Genomic DNA, 16,537 nt, shown 5'->3' with positions numbered 1-16,537 from the left:
TTGTTTTCATGGTTAAAAAAAAAAAAAAAAGGGTGACTGACATAAGCCACTCAAGTATACTGCTACGCTTAGGATAATCAAAAACCATGAAAAAAAAGTGACTTGGTCCAGAAAACATGACATACATTTAAGTGTGATTATGAGTAACAAATTAAAGCAAAATAAGAGTCAAGCAAACATGAAAATAATACATAGAGGGACTTTATAACTGCTTTATTTCATTTTCAGAGTATTTCACAGTAGTCATTTTAAAAGACTTTTGCACAAAATGTCAACTGCGTCACACAAAACAGACATGGAGTTATACCAAGTGTATCAAAACAAAAAGTTATTTTAATACAGAATCCGCAATGAAGTCAAGACTGGCCATTCTTCAAGCTTCTGCAGAAAAGAAAAAGCATGTTAAACACCGTATTGTTTTATATAAAAAAAAATGCAGAAACAAATCATACCTGCCAAACAAGAGTAATTGTAGGTTGCCTCAGCCTGGTCACCTAAGGAACAAAAAGGGATAAAAGTGGTTGGGAAAAGTAAACCAGCCAACAACATTTTTTTTTAGCAGTGTGAACAGTATTCTGTAAAAAGATTGGACGAGATTTACTTGGCTCGTAGTAGTCGTAGATCTTGACAACGGCTGGTTTCAGGCCCAGCACAGGGATTTCTTGTACCAGATCCAAGCTATGGTTAATAGCTATGTCCTTTGGTAGCTATTTCACAGAGGAAAAAAAATAAAATCTCAAAAGCGGCAAGAACTATCTGGAGCTCATGTACCATGACTCGTTCCTTACCTCCTCCAAGTACATGACTACTTGATCTTTCTTCTCGTCAACTCGATCAACCAGCAGGGCCCCTTTCAGCTACAAGGAGATGATGGCGGTGTCATTGAGGTAACGACTCATCTCTATTCTCCCATGCCAACGACTCACCTTCCTCAAAGACTCCGGCTCGGGTTTAAAACCAGACAGCAGATTGATTTCCAGGATGACCATGTTTGTACTACCCTCCTTGCCGCTGTATCTATACGAAAACCACAGAAAAAACTATTCCTATTCGTTTTCTTTTGACTTGTCTCAGCACACGTCAATGCGTACTGTACACCAGGGTGTCCAAACTTAAAGATAATTTGGAAAAAAAATCTACAGATTTTTGCTTTAAATTGTTCAGCCGTGACGGTAAGGATTTCTTACAAAGATTTTAGCTTCAGAGTGAGTTTAGGTCTGCTCGTCTGCATTGTGCAGTTTGCTTCTGTCCGCACACCAACGCTGAGAGTTGTGACATCGGTGGGTGTCGGGATGTTGTACAGCAGAGAAAGCTGGAAGACAAGTTTGCCATGAGGATTAATACAATTGTATAAACTAGTCCATTATAGTGACCTGATTAAGTAGCAAGCACTTGTATAATTATTAAATTAGTATGAAGTGATCTGATCCAGAAGTTATTATATTCTCTATATGAGTGTTTCCACAATCATACCACAAACATCCAAGTGTAGCAATAAGAATTCTAGTGTTGACCGACCTGCACAGCAGCGCACGCCGATCCCTTCACCTCCACATTGTACTTCCCTTCGACATCCTTCAGCACCACCTCTTGGTAGTGCAGTTTGTTATTCTGGTTGACATTAAACGTCAACGGACCGCTGGGAGACGTGACCATCACTGTGCTTGCACCGCCTTTACTGAACACCAGAGTGGAGTAAAGGGAGAGCGCCTGAAGGGCCACTACTGTGTCCTGCAAGAGAAACATGCAGTTCCGATGCTTTAATACACAGAGTGTATCATACTTTCCTCAAAAATCGCAATTCAGCATTCATTCTAGGGGTATTCCATCATAACTGGGCCATTCAGGTTGTCTTAGACGTTTCGTTTCATTGTGAGTTCATGCGCAAAGACTATGTGGGACACACCAGCTCTTGTACAAAATGAGGCAAAATCCTGATAACAGGTAAACTGTACGTGTAGCACACTGTTGGGCGGTCCTTGAACACACTACAGTTGTGCCGAGACACAAAATTATGTTTTGCTGTGGAAGTGCTAGCCTCGAAATGTACTAGTTGATATACTGTAGGATGGTAAGTTGTTACTGGAATTACAACAGGCAGGAGGGGCTGACGACCAGGCTCAAGGTTAACTCAAGGTGACTATTCCATATTCCATGGATGCTTTTACACTATCATTCATTTGTGGGAGTACTATAATAAGCGAGAAGCACATTTAGGGTTGATTGTCCTGCAAGTGAACAATGGCAAATAAGGGGACGGTTTTGGAGCAGAGCTGTGGTGGGGGGCAAGCCATGTGTGAACACTAGCGTCATAGATGCCTGCACCATATTAGTACATGTACCTGAGTAGAAGCAAAGCCTCCATTGTAGTTCTGCTGCCTTGTCAGCCATCTGACAATACCAGCGGCGTAACCGAGGTCTTCAGCGGAAGGAGTGCCACCAAGTTTGGCCAGCAGCACGTAGGAGCTGATCTCCACAGACAGAGAGGCTGAGGTCTCTGATGATTTTTGAGACCAGTGAGTCAAACCACCTAAAAAAAAAAAAAAAAAAAAAAAAAAAAAAAAATTCACAGCACATATTCAATCCATGATTAAATCGAATGTGCACACAGTATGCTAGCCTTTCATATGCTGCGTTATCCAATGTCCGGGAACATAGTCCCCACAAAATGTCTTGTATGCAGTTTAACAAATTTAATCCGTGCTGAAAAAAGTAATGTTTCTTCTTAATAGGCAAGTATGCAGAGATAACTCACCTTGTTGTATTTTAACATTGTCCAAGTGCTGCAGAAGCATAGCACGTGTCTCCTGGTCGTTAGCCAAGGTAAAGACATAGGCCATCAGGGCTGTCGTGTAAATGTTGTTGAGCTCATCGGTGGTCTCCCTGAGGCAGGCCAGGCTCTTGCTCACCACGGGATCCTACAAAAATAAGATATAATAACGTCCATGTGTAAAAATGCATTATGACCATTTTGGACAAGATACGGTGGAACCCATTCATGTTGCTCTCGGACGGACCGAGTGTTGGGTAAATTGCTTGTTAAAAAAAAAAGGAATTTGTTCCTCACCAAAAGCACCGTATTTTCCCGGACACTTTTTTCATAGGTTGCTGTTCCTGCGACTTATGAATGAAAAAATGCTTACATAAACAATGGACACCTTTTCTGTTTATTTTTTGTATAGCTGAATAAGCATTGTGTTGGCATACCTTACACCAATTCAGCTTGTTCTCTATTCTTTTATTGTTAGAACTTGCCTTCCAAGAGTACGTAAAGTAGTTCGTAAAATAAATTACCCGCAAAAAGTGCGACTTATGTATGTTTTCTACCTAATTATGCATTTTTGGCCTTGTGCGACTTATACTCCAGAAAATATGGTAATTAGTTAGCAGCGGGGCTGCACAGCAATCGGTGGTTAGCGCGCAGACCTCACAGCTAGGACACCCGAGTTCAATCCCACCCTCGACCATCTCTGTGTGGAGTTTGCATGTGTGGGTTTTCTCCGGGGATTCCTGTTTCCTCCCACATTCCAAGTTAATTGGCGACTCCAAATTGTCCATAGGTATGAATGTGAATGGTTGTTTGTCTATATGTACCCTGTGATTGGCTGGCCACCAGTCCAGGGTGTACCCCGCCTCTTGTCCGAAGACAGCTGGGATAGACTCCAGCACCCCCGCGAGGATAAGCAGTAGAAAATGAATAGTCAGCAGCGAAAATGTTACCTTTTGAAAAACCAATGGCTGCAATTGTGAGGTGCAATTCCCTACCAAAACGCTAGAGGGAAGTGTTTTCCTGAGCAAAAAACATTTATGGAAAATGTAACATGCAACAATTAGTAGCATTTTCTAGTCCACTTGATCTGTGGCGTACCCCCATTTTCCTTGAAACATACTGCTCGCGGTTCTTATGTGGTTATTTGCCGTGAAATATAAAGTGATGTGACTGGTGAAAGAATGATGTGTTCTTCTCACATTTGCAGAGTTATTCATCTCCAAAAAGGCAGCAGTGATGTAAGCGGTGAGAGTTACTTCATCCGAAACGCCGCCCTGTCGAGGGGAAGCATCAGCGTTACTCCTTGCATTCATCACAGCCGACCCCCCAGACTGACACCAGATTACCTTCATTCTGTTCTGAAAAAGTCTTCCCGACTGTTGGAAACAACCGTTGTCTTTTTGTTGTTCTTTCAGCCAGTTCTTGGAATGCTCCACAGTTGCAGGGTCGATGTAAACAAAAGACATTGCTTTGGCAAAGACTCTTGCCACAAAAGCAGTCAACCTAAGAAAAATATAGCAATTGTATTGTCAATGGCATGAAACGGCAACAGACATACTAGCTACTGTGCAATCTTAGAGCATTCAAAAACTCAGTCACTTCCCGTTCAGTGCAAAGTAAGCCTCAAAGAGAGCATAGTAGCATTTCAACTTCTCCATTTCTTTCCCCATTTTTGCGGTATTGTATCAATTTAATCAATTACACCCCGTGTAAAGTGAACATAATTCCTAGTTGGTGCAAGTATGCATTACCATGCAAGTCCATCATTCCTTTTCTTACCAAGTGTTCTCTTTTCCAGTTCCAAAGGTGCTGTATCCACCACTGCCATGTTTGTAGTTCAGCTGTCTCTGGTAGCCTGTTCAATATTATAATATGCAGTTAAGCAAGTTAGATACTTCTCTTGAAGTATTAAGAATTCTTAAAAACAAGCATGCATTAGATTTGTCAAAGTAATATTTTAGAACTACCAATGGTTTAAATAAATACTGTGCTGCTTGAGGAAACTGTAGCTCTTTTTTGCAGGAGCCAATCACGGGCCATCAGTGGACTCACAAGCATTACAAACATTGGCAATCACACCATCATAATTCAGTCACCTACAAACAATAAAAAGGTATTCTGAGAAATAAACCTGTACCAATATTTCAAAATGAAAAAAAACCATAACGCACTGCATCGGAGCAATACATTCATTGGGGTGCTGCAATGTCAGCCTCCCTCTGGCTGACAGATGGCATTGCAGCACCGTCCATTTTCTTTGCCGCTTGTCCTAATGAAAAGTTCATTCATTTTCTACCACTTATCCTCACGAGGGTCGAGGGGGTGCTATCCCAGCTGTCTTCGGGCGAGAGGCAGTGTACACCCTGGACTGGTGGCCAGCCAATCACAGGGCACATATAGACAAACAACCATTCCCACACACATTCATACCTATGGACAATTTGGAGTCGCCAATTAACCTAGCATGTGGCATTTTTGGAATGTGGGAGGAAACCGGAGAAAACATGCAAACTCCACACAGATGGGATTGACAGCTGCGAGGTCTGCACGCTAACCACTTGACCGCTGTGCAGCTATAGGAAAAGTTTTCCATTTTTAACTTGTATTGGTACATGTTTGTATATTAGGTATACCTTTTCCAATTTGTTATCAAGTTCGTCCCGAGTTTTTACACCCCACGATTGGCTCCTGTCAAATACAGAGCTGCCTGGTCCTCACCGACTTGTGAGTATCACAATTGCATTTTAGGATTTGGACACGTGCATCTTTTTACTTTGACTACTGCACAGTTTGTGGACAAAGGAGGTTTTATCGACTCACCACCGGTCAGGAACTTTAGAGTCTTTTCCTCGATGGCTGGCGTCAGCTGCTGTGTCTGTTTAAGATACTGGAGGATGTAAACATTTGGAGCCAAGAGCGCCATGTTTTGTTCTCCGCATCCATACGGCATCCTCAGCAGCCCATCGAGGTTGTTCAAGGCCCGGCCCAAGATGTCACCTGCAGAATGTCAAGACTCAAGTTACTTTAGCATACCTTTGAAATATTTTAACATTGATGTTTGCGCTACACAAATGTGAGAATAAATTTATGACATGGCACTTCAGTCTTTCCCCATAGGTTTACTGATCTGTGGCAGCCCACCACAGATCCATTTGGACCGCCACAAAGATTTGCCGCTTTAGTTTGCTCATCATGACTGTAGGTTGTGGCTTCAATGTAAATACCGCCATTTTTTTAAAGTGGCTTTTTGTGGTCTTAAATGGACAACTTCAGACCAACTATGTATTGCTTAACATGTTGCAAAATGCGACTAGGCCAATTCCATTGTCATTCCATTCCCTGATTGAAATACTTTTGATAAACCAAAATAAATGGAAGTTTTGTTTACCCAGAACAGATAATAAACCACGCTCCGATCCTTTAATCACATCCTTGGGGAGTTCAATCTCTGCTTCCTCGCTCAAACTCTGTCCTGTTGATCATTCAGTGAGAGAGACAAACTTTAGATGATGGAATAATTTTCTTTAACCCAATATTTTGAATCAATCCTGACCTTTGGGGCACAGCAGCCAGTTGTAGGTCTTGGTCATCTCAGATCCCTCTGCCTAATAACACATAGCAACCAATTGATGTTAAATATTTTATCATCCTGCACTTAATAAAAACGGGTACTGACCTTCACAATGAGCGATCGTGTGACAACATCAATACGACCTCTTTCTGGCACGTTAACCACCTCGTTGTCACAAGAGGCATGGGATGGCACAGCCTCAGCAGTCACGGTCACGTTGACAGTCCCTGACAAGAATTGTCAGTTGTGTTCGAGGAATACACTCTCCAAAACCCTTCATCATGTTTTCTGGTGTCCATAGTGATGCTCACCTAAGGTTGACGGGGCCATCTTCCATTTGACAGTCTTGCGCTCGTTTCCGCATAAGCAGGAATTGTACATATCACCAGAAAGGGCGGTGAGGGTGTAATCCTTGGAGGGAGCTGGAGTCACACTGACCTATTCAGGTCGACAGATGAATCAAAAGTCAAACACTAGTTGACGTTGAAATTGGTCTAATGTGGTTGTATGGCAATACAGTGAAAATGATAAAAGGTGTTTTAATATATGGAGATTGTATATGAATATGTGAGGGCAATAATTGATGTGACCTGCGGTGAAAACTAGTTTGATGCCCTTTTAAATTGTTAATAGGTTGGACCTTAAAAGTACCGGTATCATCATAATCATCGATATCGGTACTGGCCCTGTATAGTACGAATACCAAAAGCTGAGCTTGGTCATTACCATAATGCATTTGGAGAGGAAGTTGAAGACTGTCGCCTTCAGCTCAAAATGTTCCCCACGTTTGATGGAGTAGGGAAGCGTGAGTTCGAGGAAGAAAGGCTGGAAGACAGTTAACTTTTGACGGGGAGCCAAGCCAAAACCCTCAGAGGACAGGCAGAACGCTTCGGTCTCCCATGTGGTGATGGTGTCTGGGGCCGTTACGGCCACATCCTGCACGCCAGAGTTCCTGAGACAGCAAAGAGACACATTATGTAGTGTGGAGATGAAACACTTTTTGGTGATAATTTTGGACTTTTTCCCATTTTAGATAGGAGTGATGCAAGTAAAACAACTTTGTAAAAAACGATCCAGGTATGTCCAAATATTGTACCCGTCATATTTAAATAGGGGTACAACTGTCAGCAATCCCTCATAGCAATTGGCACAGCATGCAAAACTGCATTTTCCATCTTTATGAGCCAAATTCTGTATAAAGTCAGCAATAAGATGCATAAATATACATGTGAATGCATCCTAAAGATCAATAATCAGAAACAAAATGACTTCATCACTTGTGGAAAAGACTCACCCAACTTCCACAAGGCTCCACAACATCGTCTCTGGGAAGAAACTGCGGATCGTCTGAATTGGGGGTTCATTAGAGGGTCCTCGTCCCATAGGACTAGCCGCTGCAACCATGTCTGGAGCGCTCTCATACCTCAGAGCAATACCTGGATAATAGCCTCCTTTTCAGTAAATAAAAAAAAAACACATTGGATGCTGGAAAAATATCCATCTACCCTCTCTAAAAACAATGAGAGTTCACCATAGGGGCTGTGATGGTATTCTCTTCCGAGGTACTTCAGGCAGGAGGGCACTCGAATGAACAAATTGGTTGCCATCTTCAGGCCGTTATTCTAAAAAGGAACAAAATACAGAAAATAAAGTAAAATGCTCAACAGTAGGTGGAAGGAAACCTGTATTAGAATTACCTGGAAAACTGTATAAGGATCATCTAGGTTCCTCCTGGGGAATGGTGAAATGGATCTTCTAGGCCGGACATATAAGCATTCCACTGCATCTTCAACGTTGTATGGAATATAGGATGATTTTGTGACGGGCAGCAAGGTAAATATCTGGGGAGGAAAGGATCCAACATATGTAAATAAAATCTGACTTTGCATGCAAAATAATTCTTTATAAATGCATATTTACCCAATGTTTGTTAGAAAAGTATCCTTACCCAAGTATCATATCCTCTACAATAGAGTAGAAATAAGATCTCTGGGAAGAACTACATTTGAAACACTTATATGCTAGGACTACGTTAAAAAGCCATAGCATTTCAGTATGTGGAATCAAACTACTATGGAATGGATTGAGTAAGGAACTCAAACAATGCACAACGATGAGCCAATTCAAGAAACAATACAAGCAGTTGATGTTTGCTAAATACAAGGATGAAGAGTCTTGAACCAGTCATGATGTGCTATATACATACACACATATCTCACTATGGTACCCATTATGTCATTGTATGGTCATATCACCTTGTACTTCGGTACGTGACAAAAATAAAAAAAAAATATTAGGAAAGCAGGAAGTGAACAAATGTAACAGTTACTAATTGTAAAAGTACTAGATGGAGGGGTAGGATTTAATAAGCTTTGCTTCTTCCTACTCCTTTTGGACATGTGGAACTGTGAACTGATTTATGTGATGCATTCAATTGTAATTCGATGAGTGTTCAAATGAAATAAAACCATTACCTTATCTGCATTTAAGGTCTTTCCAGGCTCTTTGATGAGGACGCTCTGGTCGACAGCACTGACCCCACAGAGCGAGTGTGGCTTAGCAGTCACTTGCAATTTGGTTTCTTCTCCCGGGACAGCGGACGATGGACAAAAGTCCACCGAGACCTGGCTCACGGAAAAGACCATGTATGTACTTCAGAAGTATACTGAGAGCCGAGGACGTGGATATGAATGAACAAACTAACTTTATTCGTGAAGCATTTCTCAGTGGTGAAGTCCTCACTGTGGGCAATCACAGTTGCACTGGGTAGCACAGCATACGCAACAATCTGGAGAGCCGGTGCCATCGCCGGGGAAACGTGCAACTGGAAAGTCATCTCACCCTCGGTTACTAAAAGAGCAAAATGGATGAACAATTATAGGAGTCCCTGAAATCACTTAATGCCGGGTATTGCCCACCTGAACCATCTTCGACTTTAATCTGCTTGGCTCCTTGGAAGACGATGGCACCTCTGGATAAGACCTACACGGAAAGGATGTCAGTCATTTCTAACAAATAGCGCCAGATCACAGCAGGAGTATCCGAGGTCCAGGTATGGACGCACCAATCTCAAGTATCAGATTGTTCACTCACCAGATAAATAATTTCTGCGATACCCAGAGACTCTCCAGCTATGGTATATTGGATGGTGAGAGTCGTATCGGCGTCACAAGGAATTGAGTCGACCATCTTCTTTACCGTCAGGGAGCTGACAGTCTTCGTATGAGGAGTAGGTTCTTGATACAGGGACACTGTGTGGTCTCCATTTTCATAGTGAGGGGCTCTATAAGCATAATCCAGGTTTGTTGAGGCGCTAACCTAAAATTAGGATAAAAGCAGAAAGCGCACGCAATCAATGGCAATGCAACACTCCTGTACCGGGGCTCGAACACAGGACCTTATGGTTTGAAAGCCTGCTAAAGTGCTTTTACTTACATAGAGCCGAATATCACCCTTGATGTCGCTGGTGTCAAACGAGAACGTCGCAATACCGTCACTGTCTGTCGTGAGATTCTTGAGAAGACGTGCCATCCAGTTTTGGCCCTCGAGCAGGTGGACGTCCATGTTAGCAATGGGAGTATTGTTGTAGTGGACCGCTTTCACCTGTTGGAGGCGTAAAGGTCTCCGTTTATTTCATGGTTAGATCTGCTGCATCATCATTTTGCTTTACACTCACTTTTCCTTGCACGGTTGTTCCTTCCTCATAAATCTTATCGGTTTCCACGAATGACAGCTTTCCGATTACATAGGAAATTGGCGTTCTTGACAAACTGATCCGTGTAATATCTGTAGATGTTATAGAACTCTTCAGTCACCTCGCAATAATGGTTTAATTTCATTTGAACATGCATCACATAATCAGTTCCCAGTTCCACATGTCCAAAAGGAGAAGGAAGATGCAAAGCTTATTAAATCCTACCCCTCCATCTGCTACTTTTACAATCAGTAACTGTTACATTTGTTCACTTCCTGCTTTCCTAATAGTTTGTTTTTATTTTTTGTCACGTACCGAAGTACAAGGTGATATGACCATACAATGACATAATGGGTACCATAGTAAGTGTCAATATAGTGATATATGTAGCACATCATGACTGGTTCAAGACTCTTCATCCTTGTATTTAGCAAACATCAACTGCTTGTATCGTTTCTTGAATTGGCTGATCGTTATGCATTGTTCCTTACTCAATCCATTCCATAGTTTGATTCCACATACTGAAATGCTATGGCTTTTTAACGTAGTTCTAGCATGTGTCAAGTGTTTCAAATGTAGTTCTTCCCTGAGATCATATTTCTCCTCTCGTGTAGAGAAGTATTGGATGACATTTTTAGGTAATTGGTTATTTTTAGCCTTATGCATTATTTTAGCTGTTTGAAGATTAACTATATCAGCAAGTTGACGTATTTGAGATTTTAGAAATAAGGAGTTAGTATGTTCTCTGTAGGCGGCGTTATGAATTATCCTTACCGACCTTTTTTGCAGTACATTGAGAGTGAAGATTGCTTTTATAGTTATTACCCCATATTTCCAAACAATAAGATATGGTAGAACCAGAGAGCAATGAAGAGTGTGGAGTGATTTGATTGAGAACAAATTTTGCTTTGTTCAATATTGAAATATTTCTGGCCACCTTATGTTGTATATATTTGTAATATGAGGTTTCCAGCTCATATTTTTATCTATTGTGATCTCCAGAAATTTATTTTCCTTCAATAATAATGAAGAGTTCAAGGGCCGGACGGACTAGATAAATACTCGCCTGTCCCAGTTTCTTTCACCTCAGCTTGGACTTCCAGGGCATCTTGGACTGCCTTTTGGTCAATTTTTGTGAAAGTTGACAACTTCACAGTAAATCTGGCACAGCCGGTCTTGTCAGTCTAGGGAGTATAACCACCATTTCAGATGAAAAACCCTTACAAATCTTATCTCCTTCCATAATTTAAACTATATATCAATCATTTAAGGATAGGACATTGAAAATGAAAAGTAAAAAAAAAAGTTACTGCAAGTATATTTACATTGAAACGTGCCAACTCCGTACCTGCTTTTTGTCCTCATAGCATGGCGGCTCAAGTTCAGGGGGTGCATCCCGTCCATCGACACTCGAATAAATGTAGGAATGGAATGGTCGACACACCTTAAATGCGACCCTGCCTGGCACAGGTTGACCATATGTGTACCTATTGATTTTAAACAAAGCAGAGGCAGTCATACACCAAAAGCAATATACGTAAATAAGACTTGTATTGCAGTACATAAGGTCAGCGCTACTGCTGTTATTGGGATCTGCATTGGAAAAGCTAATGTCGAGCATCTCTAGTTTAGAGAGTAAAAATGGGTATTTAGGGGCGTGTCCATTTCAATTTTTGCAATTCGTGTGGGGGATCTACTGTACACGCAAACACTTCAAAAGTTTGTTGTACTTACTGTGCACACACGTCAAAGATAAGGTCCTCCTCCACAATGGTCGCTTTAGCCGGGCCTTCTATCGTGACATCAAATTTTGGCAGAACTGGAACCAAATCATAGTTAGAATGTATTCATTCCAAAGATATCCAAACGTGAGACGGGAAAAGATGCATTACCATATTTCTCCACTTTAAAGTTATGGTATATTTTCATTTCGTCCGCTGACACGATGACTTGGTAGGATCCTTCCTGTGCCTCAGAGTTCAAGGAGTGAGACAGCTGCAAGATTTTACCTTGCGACGTTTGGTTCAACCACTGTCCAATGCGGTTTCCGTGAGAATCCTTGTTAAAAAGATAGATTTACCACATGTCAGCAGAAAGACGATGAAAAGGCACCGGAAGTCCAATCCACTTCAAGGTTTGTGATTCCAATAATCAGATGTTGTGCAATATCATTTGTACTATTTAAACATAAAATCTTACCTCAATTAGAATGGTTTGGTACTGCAACAAAAGACAAACATTAGTTTAGGTTTGTTTCTCATAAATAAAAACAAAGCACAAACATGGCTTCTTTGAGTGTTAATGGAGGATCGTCTAATTCTTTGTAGCTTTTTATTTCAAACAGATGAAAAACAAATAATGCGTCAAGTGCATAGTCAAAATCTGGAATGGTATTAATCTGGCAATAAATTTGCCAGTAATTGATCTTAACAGGGGTTAGCCTCACAGCTAGGAGACCCGAGTTCAATTCCGCCCTCGGCCATCTCTGTGTGGAGTTTGCATGTTCTCCCCGTGCATGCGTGGGTTTTCTCCGGGTACTCCGGTTTCCTCCCACATTCCAAAAACATGCTAGGTTAATTGGTGACTCCAAATTGTCCATAGGTATGAATGGTTGTTTGTCTATATGTGCCCTGTGATTGGCTGCCCACCAGTCCAGGGTGTACCCCGCCTCTCGCCCGAAGGCAGCTGGGATAGGCTCCAGCAAGTGGGAGAAAATGGATTGATCTTAGCAGAAGAACGCATTCCATTTGTGTATTACGTCAAGTTTCAGTTTTATATACACACACACACATCGCTTCTCAGTGGGGTATGCGCCAGAACCACCAGCTAATTTGGGAAACTGATGTCTAGCTCTACTTTTGAAACGTTCTGATTTTGGGTCAACATTTGCAATAAAAGTGACTGTTACCATTATTCAACATTCTATTCAATTGCCATTGTTCCCAGGGTACCTTCAAGAACCGCAGTCAAAATTGAGGGCACATTATGACCAACTTGGGGGTGAATAAGGTTCTCAGGACAAAATTTTATTTTCTATTTTCGGAAAAAAAAACAATAAATTTTGATCAATACCATTGCATCGCAAGCCACCCTTTGGACTATTGACACCGTCTGGGGGGGGGGCACCGAATCACAAGGTCAGTTCAACCAGCGCATCATTACATAACCCCTTTTTATGTATCCCTCCCACCCCCAGTTAATATGTAGCTGGACTACATGGACATTAAAATGGTTTGGAAGACTCTGAAATGTAATGCCAATGTTTGTAACCTTTTTTTGTTAAAAAAAAAAACAACCCAAAAACTGGTGCCTCACTCACCTCCTGAGAGGCAGGTCTGAACTTGGAGTCCATCGATACAACTCTGAATTGCACTGAGGAGAAAAGATGACATGTTCAGTTATTTGTGATGACCTCATTAACAGGACCTTAATGCTATACAATTTTACTATAATATGCAAAATTATATATCAGTGAGATACATCGTGACCATGCAGTTCCACATCTTTAACATACTAGCGTTTTGAGCTATCCAAGTCCCATGCATTTATTAAGGCAGGTAAGTCGACATGGTTACTGCTGCATAAATCTAAAATGATTATTAGGGACAAAATGGATGATCGTTACCCGTTTGTCCGGGGAGGTAGATGGGTTTATCAGTTTGGACGAAAGTCATCGGTTTGTAGACTTTGATCAAGACTTTCCTGACCTCTCTCGAGTAGAACTTTACACCCTGTACCTCCACGGCCAGTTCCTGTACCTCCTCATCGCCGTTTGGAAGCGGAACCTGGGTAGATAATGGCATATATTTATGGTATGTCACAGCACTGCAGGTTTTTTCTCCAGCAGGAGATTTAATTGATGACCTTCACTCAGGAGGTGTTGATTAAAATCACCTGGAAAGAAAACCTGCTGTGTCTCAGCCCTCCATGGCACAAGTTCGATACCGCTTGGGTCTATAAATACGATATAGTAAAGTATACAAAGTGGAACTGACCTTAAAGCTGACACACTTGTGGAAGTGTTCGCTGGATGCCTCACGGAAAAGAGTTTGGTTGACCTTTCCAGAGTTCAAAGACACCGTCATGGTCAGGATCTCGGTGGGTTGCAGCAGACTCACACAGAAGCTGGTATCAGCTCCAGCTTCCAGAGTGGCGGGGATTCCAACCAGGTAGTGTCTACATCACAGAAACACAATCAAGACAAAAGGAAGATAATTGCAATATTTGGAAACTTTGGGTTCAACTTACGGTCCGGCTTGTGTCCGACCGACACACATCCAGGTGAAGAGGACAAACAATGTCCATGTCTGCGTCCACCATTGACTCCTGACGGCAGCCATGATTGACCTGGAAGATGTTTCATCCCAGCTGGGGTTAAATAGCCAGCGATAATAAGCCCCTCCCCTACCTGTCATAAATTACATCCTCCCTCCACACCCACACAGACCCACAGTGGACCACCCTCTTTGACAAAAGGTCCTAGGAATGACAGTAAGATTACATCGACCTGTTTGCTTGCATAATTAGGACCAGTTTAGTAAAAAAAACAACAACACTACATGCAGCTTTATCTCGCAGCTGATTACTCATTTTTGAGCATGTGAGTGTGTCCATGACCTCAAAAAAACATATCATGTGTTAAGGGAGCTGATATTCTAAAAGATAAAACGACAAGAACAGAACGACAAGTGCAAACAAAGAAACAGTCAAGCTCTAATGCATGCGTCACACTAGCAGTAGTGATACAAATATTGGTTGTATCCTTTCCAAGTGTAGTGTCAGCATCCGATCGATACTAGCGTTTCTCGTCTATGTTTATTTCACAACACCTGTTGTATTTATAGTGTTGCTCATCAGTGGTTGTCATCGTTTTCTGTCATGCCCACCTGAAGTGATACCTGGAATATTTATTTACTCATCTGTACAAATGATTATACTGCTGGCAAGCAGGAATAAAGACACTGACAGACCTTGAATACATTTTATAAGAAAGCGCCTTTTTCAAAAAGTGTGTTGTTTCATGGTGGAATAGGGACTATTATTAACAAATCAAACAAATATGCATATTTAAGCATGTTTAAAGTATTTCAGTTTTTGGTTGTCCCTTTTTAATTGATTCCAGACCTCACCAATATCTGTGAAGTAGGATTCAGTATTAATACATTTAATATTTTTGTACTTAAAAACCTGTTTACGATTTTCTGAATATGTATTTTTTTAATAAAATAACACCCCGTAGTCACCTTTATCTTCAAATTATTCTTTGTTTTCTCCACATTGCCACAGCTACATAGCATGCTAGCGAGCTAACTCGTTAATTTATTTAGGCTAAACTTAAGAAAGGGCTTCAAACGGGGATGAGAAGGAAAGGGAAGAAGGCAAAAACTTACCACTTCCACACGGAATAGGAGGACTTATTTTCACGCTATCATATTGGCTATGCCATGGCTGACTATAATAATAATAATAATAAAAAAAATTTGTATAGCCCTTTTCAGAGTACTCAAAGACACTTTACAGTAGAGAAAAATAAATAAAAATAGAGTTGAGTAAAAACAGAGTAAAAAATGCATTAAAATACAATATCCAAACACTATGTGAAGTGTTACGGTAATGTGATGGAATGTCATGTCTCATGTCGTGTCACACCTAGTGGCGAGCGTACTCCATATAACTGTATATTCATCGATCCATCAGTTTTCAATGCCGCTTATCGTCACTCGAGTCGCGGGTATGCTGAAGCCCAGCCCAGCCGACTGCGGTTGTAAACAGGTTTTCTGACAACAAAAATATTTTATTTATAAATGATGAATCCTACGTCGGTCAAGTCTGGAACCAATTAATCGCGATAAACTATTCGGGACCCAGATCTAGATATGCTATGCTTTGGTGGTTCCAAAAATATTGACTCACCACCCACTTGGAGTCCAAATCTTCCAGAATCTGCACCTATTCCGGCTGTATTTCCTTGGAGTTCCAAAACGCTCTGTTTTAATCGATTCCACCTGTGGCCTCCGGGCATGCCCACTCCATTGTGATTGGTCTCAGTCAGTTTGTACAGCAAACAGCTTGTACAGCTTATATCCGGGCACGCCCATATAAGGAAGTCGCTGTGACGGCACACTTCCAAATGAGCAAACCTCATTATCTGAGGAGAGAATACAACATTCTAACTACCTTTATCGGTCAGAAAAGTGGAAAAAAGCATCATAGATCCTCGTTAAGAATACAGAACTTTGAGCTTGCATCAGACAGATTTCCCATTGGTGCAAATGGGCTCTCCCTCTGGAATCAAATGAGCCTCAGGGGTCGTGCTAAGCTTATACAAAGCCCCTTAAAGCCTTGAAAAGCTGGATTTTCCAGTTTTAAGTGAACAAAATGTCACACCAAGAAACCACCAACGTGAGGACTATACTATACCCTAACATATTCATTCATTTTCTACTGCTTTTTCCTCACAAGGGTTGCGAGGGGTGCTGGAGCCTATCCCAGCTGGGGTACA

At 41.4% G+C, this 16,537-nt stretch overlaps 1 protein-coding gene across 3 annotated transcripts in view; it reads right to left on the bottom strand.

The window, feature by feature from the left end:
• Positions 1-198: 198 nt before the first annotated feature.
• LOC131134184 (alpha-2-macroglobulin-like) overlaps positions 199-16,537 on the bottom strand; it is a 68,543-nt gene continuing 52,204 nt past the window's right edge. Inside the window, exons 1-37 of one of the 3 annotated variants that reach the window (XM_058079147.1) lie at positions 15,949-15,967; positions 14,284-14,382; positions 14,031-14,211; positions 13,661-13,820; positions 13,355-13,407; positions 12,235-12,255; positions 11,928-12,093; positions 11,770-11,854; positions 11,384-11,522; positions 11,102-11,219; positions 10,018-10,127; positions 9,777-9,944; positions 9,435-9,659; positions 9,260-9,323; positions 9,046-9,191; positions 8,816-8,965; positions 8,039-8,182; positions 7,873-7,963; positions 7,636-7,792; positions 7,068-7,293; positions 6,653-6,779; positions 6,447-6,568; positions 6,324-6,375; positions 6,159-6,242; positions 5,591-5,767; positions 4,550-4,625; positions 4,117-4,273; positions 3,970-4,044; positions 2,756-2,918; positions 2,343-2,530; positions 1,519-1,731; positions 1,188-1,312; positions 927-1,017; positions 789-857; positions 602-707; positions 453-494; positions 199-381 (exon numbers count right to left, since the gene is read on the bottom strand). In XM_058079147.1, coding sequence (XP_057935130.1) covers positions 374-381; positions 453-494; positions 602-707; positions 789-857; positions 927-1,017; positions 1,188-1,312; positions 1,519-1,731; positions 2,343-2,530; positions 2,756-2,918; positions 3,970-4,044; positions 4,117-4,273; positions 4,550-4,625; positions 5,591-5,767; positions 6,159-6,242; positions 6,324-6,375; positions 6,447-6,568; positions 6,653-6,779; positions 7,068-7,293; positions 7,636-7,792; positions 7,873-7,963; positions 8,039-8,182; positions 8,816-8,965; positions 9,046-9,191; positions 9,260-9,323; positions 9,435-9,659; positions 9,777-9,944; positions 10,018-10,127; positions 11,102-11,219; positions 11,384-11,522; positions 11,770-11,854; positions 11,928-12,093; positions 12,235-12,255; positions 13,355-13,407; positions 13,661-13,820; positions 14,031-14,211; positions 14,284-14,375 — 4,371 coding nt within the window. In that variant the 5' untranslated portion in view covers positions 14,376-14,382; positions 15,949-15,967 and the 3' untranslated portion in view covers positions 199-373. Of the gene's footprint in view, positions 382-452; positions 495-601; positions 708-788; positions 858-926; positions 1,018-1,187; positions 1,313-1,518; positions 1,732-2,342; positions 2,531-2,755; positions 2,919-3,969; positions 4,045-4,116; positions 4,274-4,549; positions 4,626-5,590; positions 5,768-6,158; positions 6,243-6,323; positions 6,376-6,446; positions 6,569-6,652; positions 6,780-7,067; positions 7,294-7,635; positions 7,793-7,872; positions 7,964-8,038; positions 8,183-8,815; positions 8,966-9,045; positions 9,192-9,259; positions 9,324-9,434; positions 9,660-9,776; positions 9,945-10,017; positions 10,128-11,101; positions 11,220-11,383; positions 11,523-11,769; positions 11,855-11,927; positions 12,094-12,234; positions 12,256-13,354; positions 13,408-13,660; positions 13,821-14,030; positions 14,212-14,283; positions 14,383-15,948; positions 15,968-16,537 lie in introns of those variants that run through there. The other 2 variants (XM_058079145.1, XM_058079146.1) reach the window with 2 other exon arrangements.

This window comes from Doryrhamphus excisus, chromosome 8 (assembly GCF_030265055.1).
Source record: "Doryrhamphus excisus isolate RoL2022-K1 chromosome 8, RoL_Dexc_1.0, whole genome shotgun sequence".
NCBI classification, from domain to species: Eukaryota; Metazoa; Chordata; class Actinopteri; order Syngnathiformes; family Syngnathidae; genus Doryrhamphus; species Doryrhamphus excisus.
Note: the sequence above shows the minus strand (reverse complement) of the source record. Positions and strands in the feature narration are given on the sequence as shown.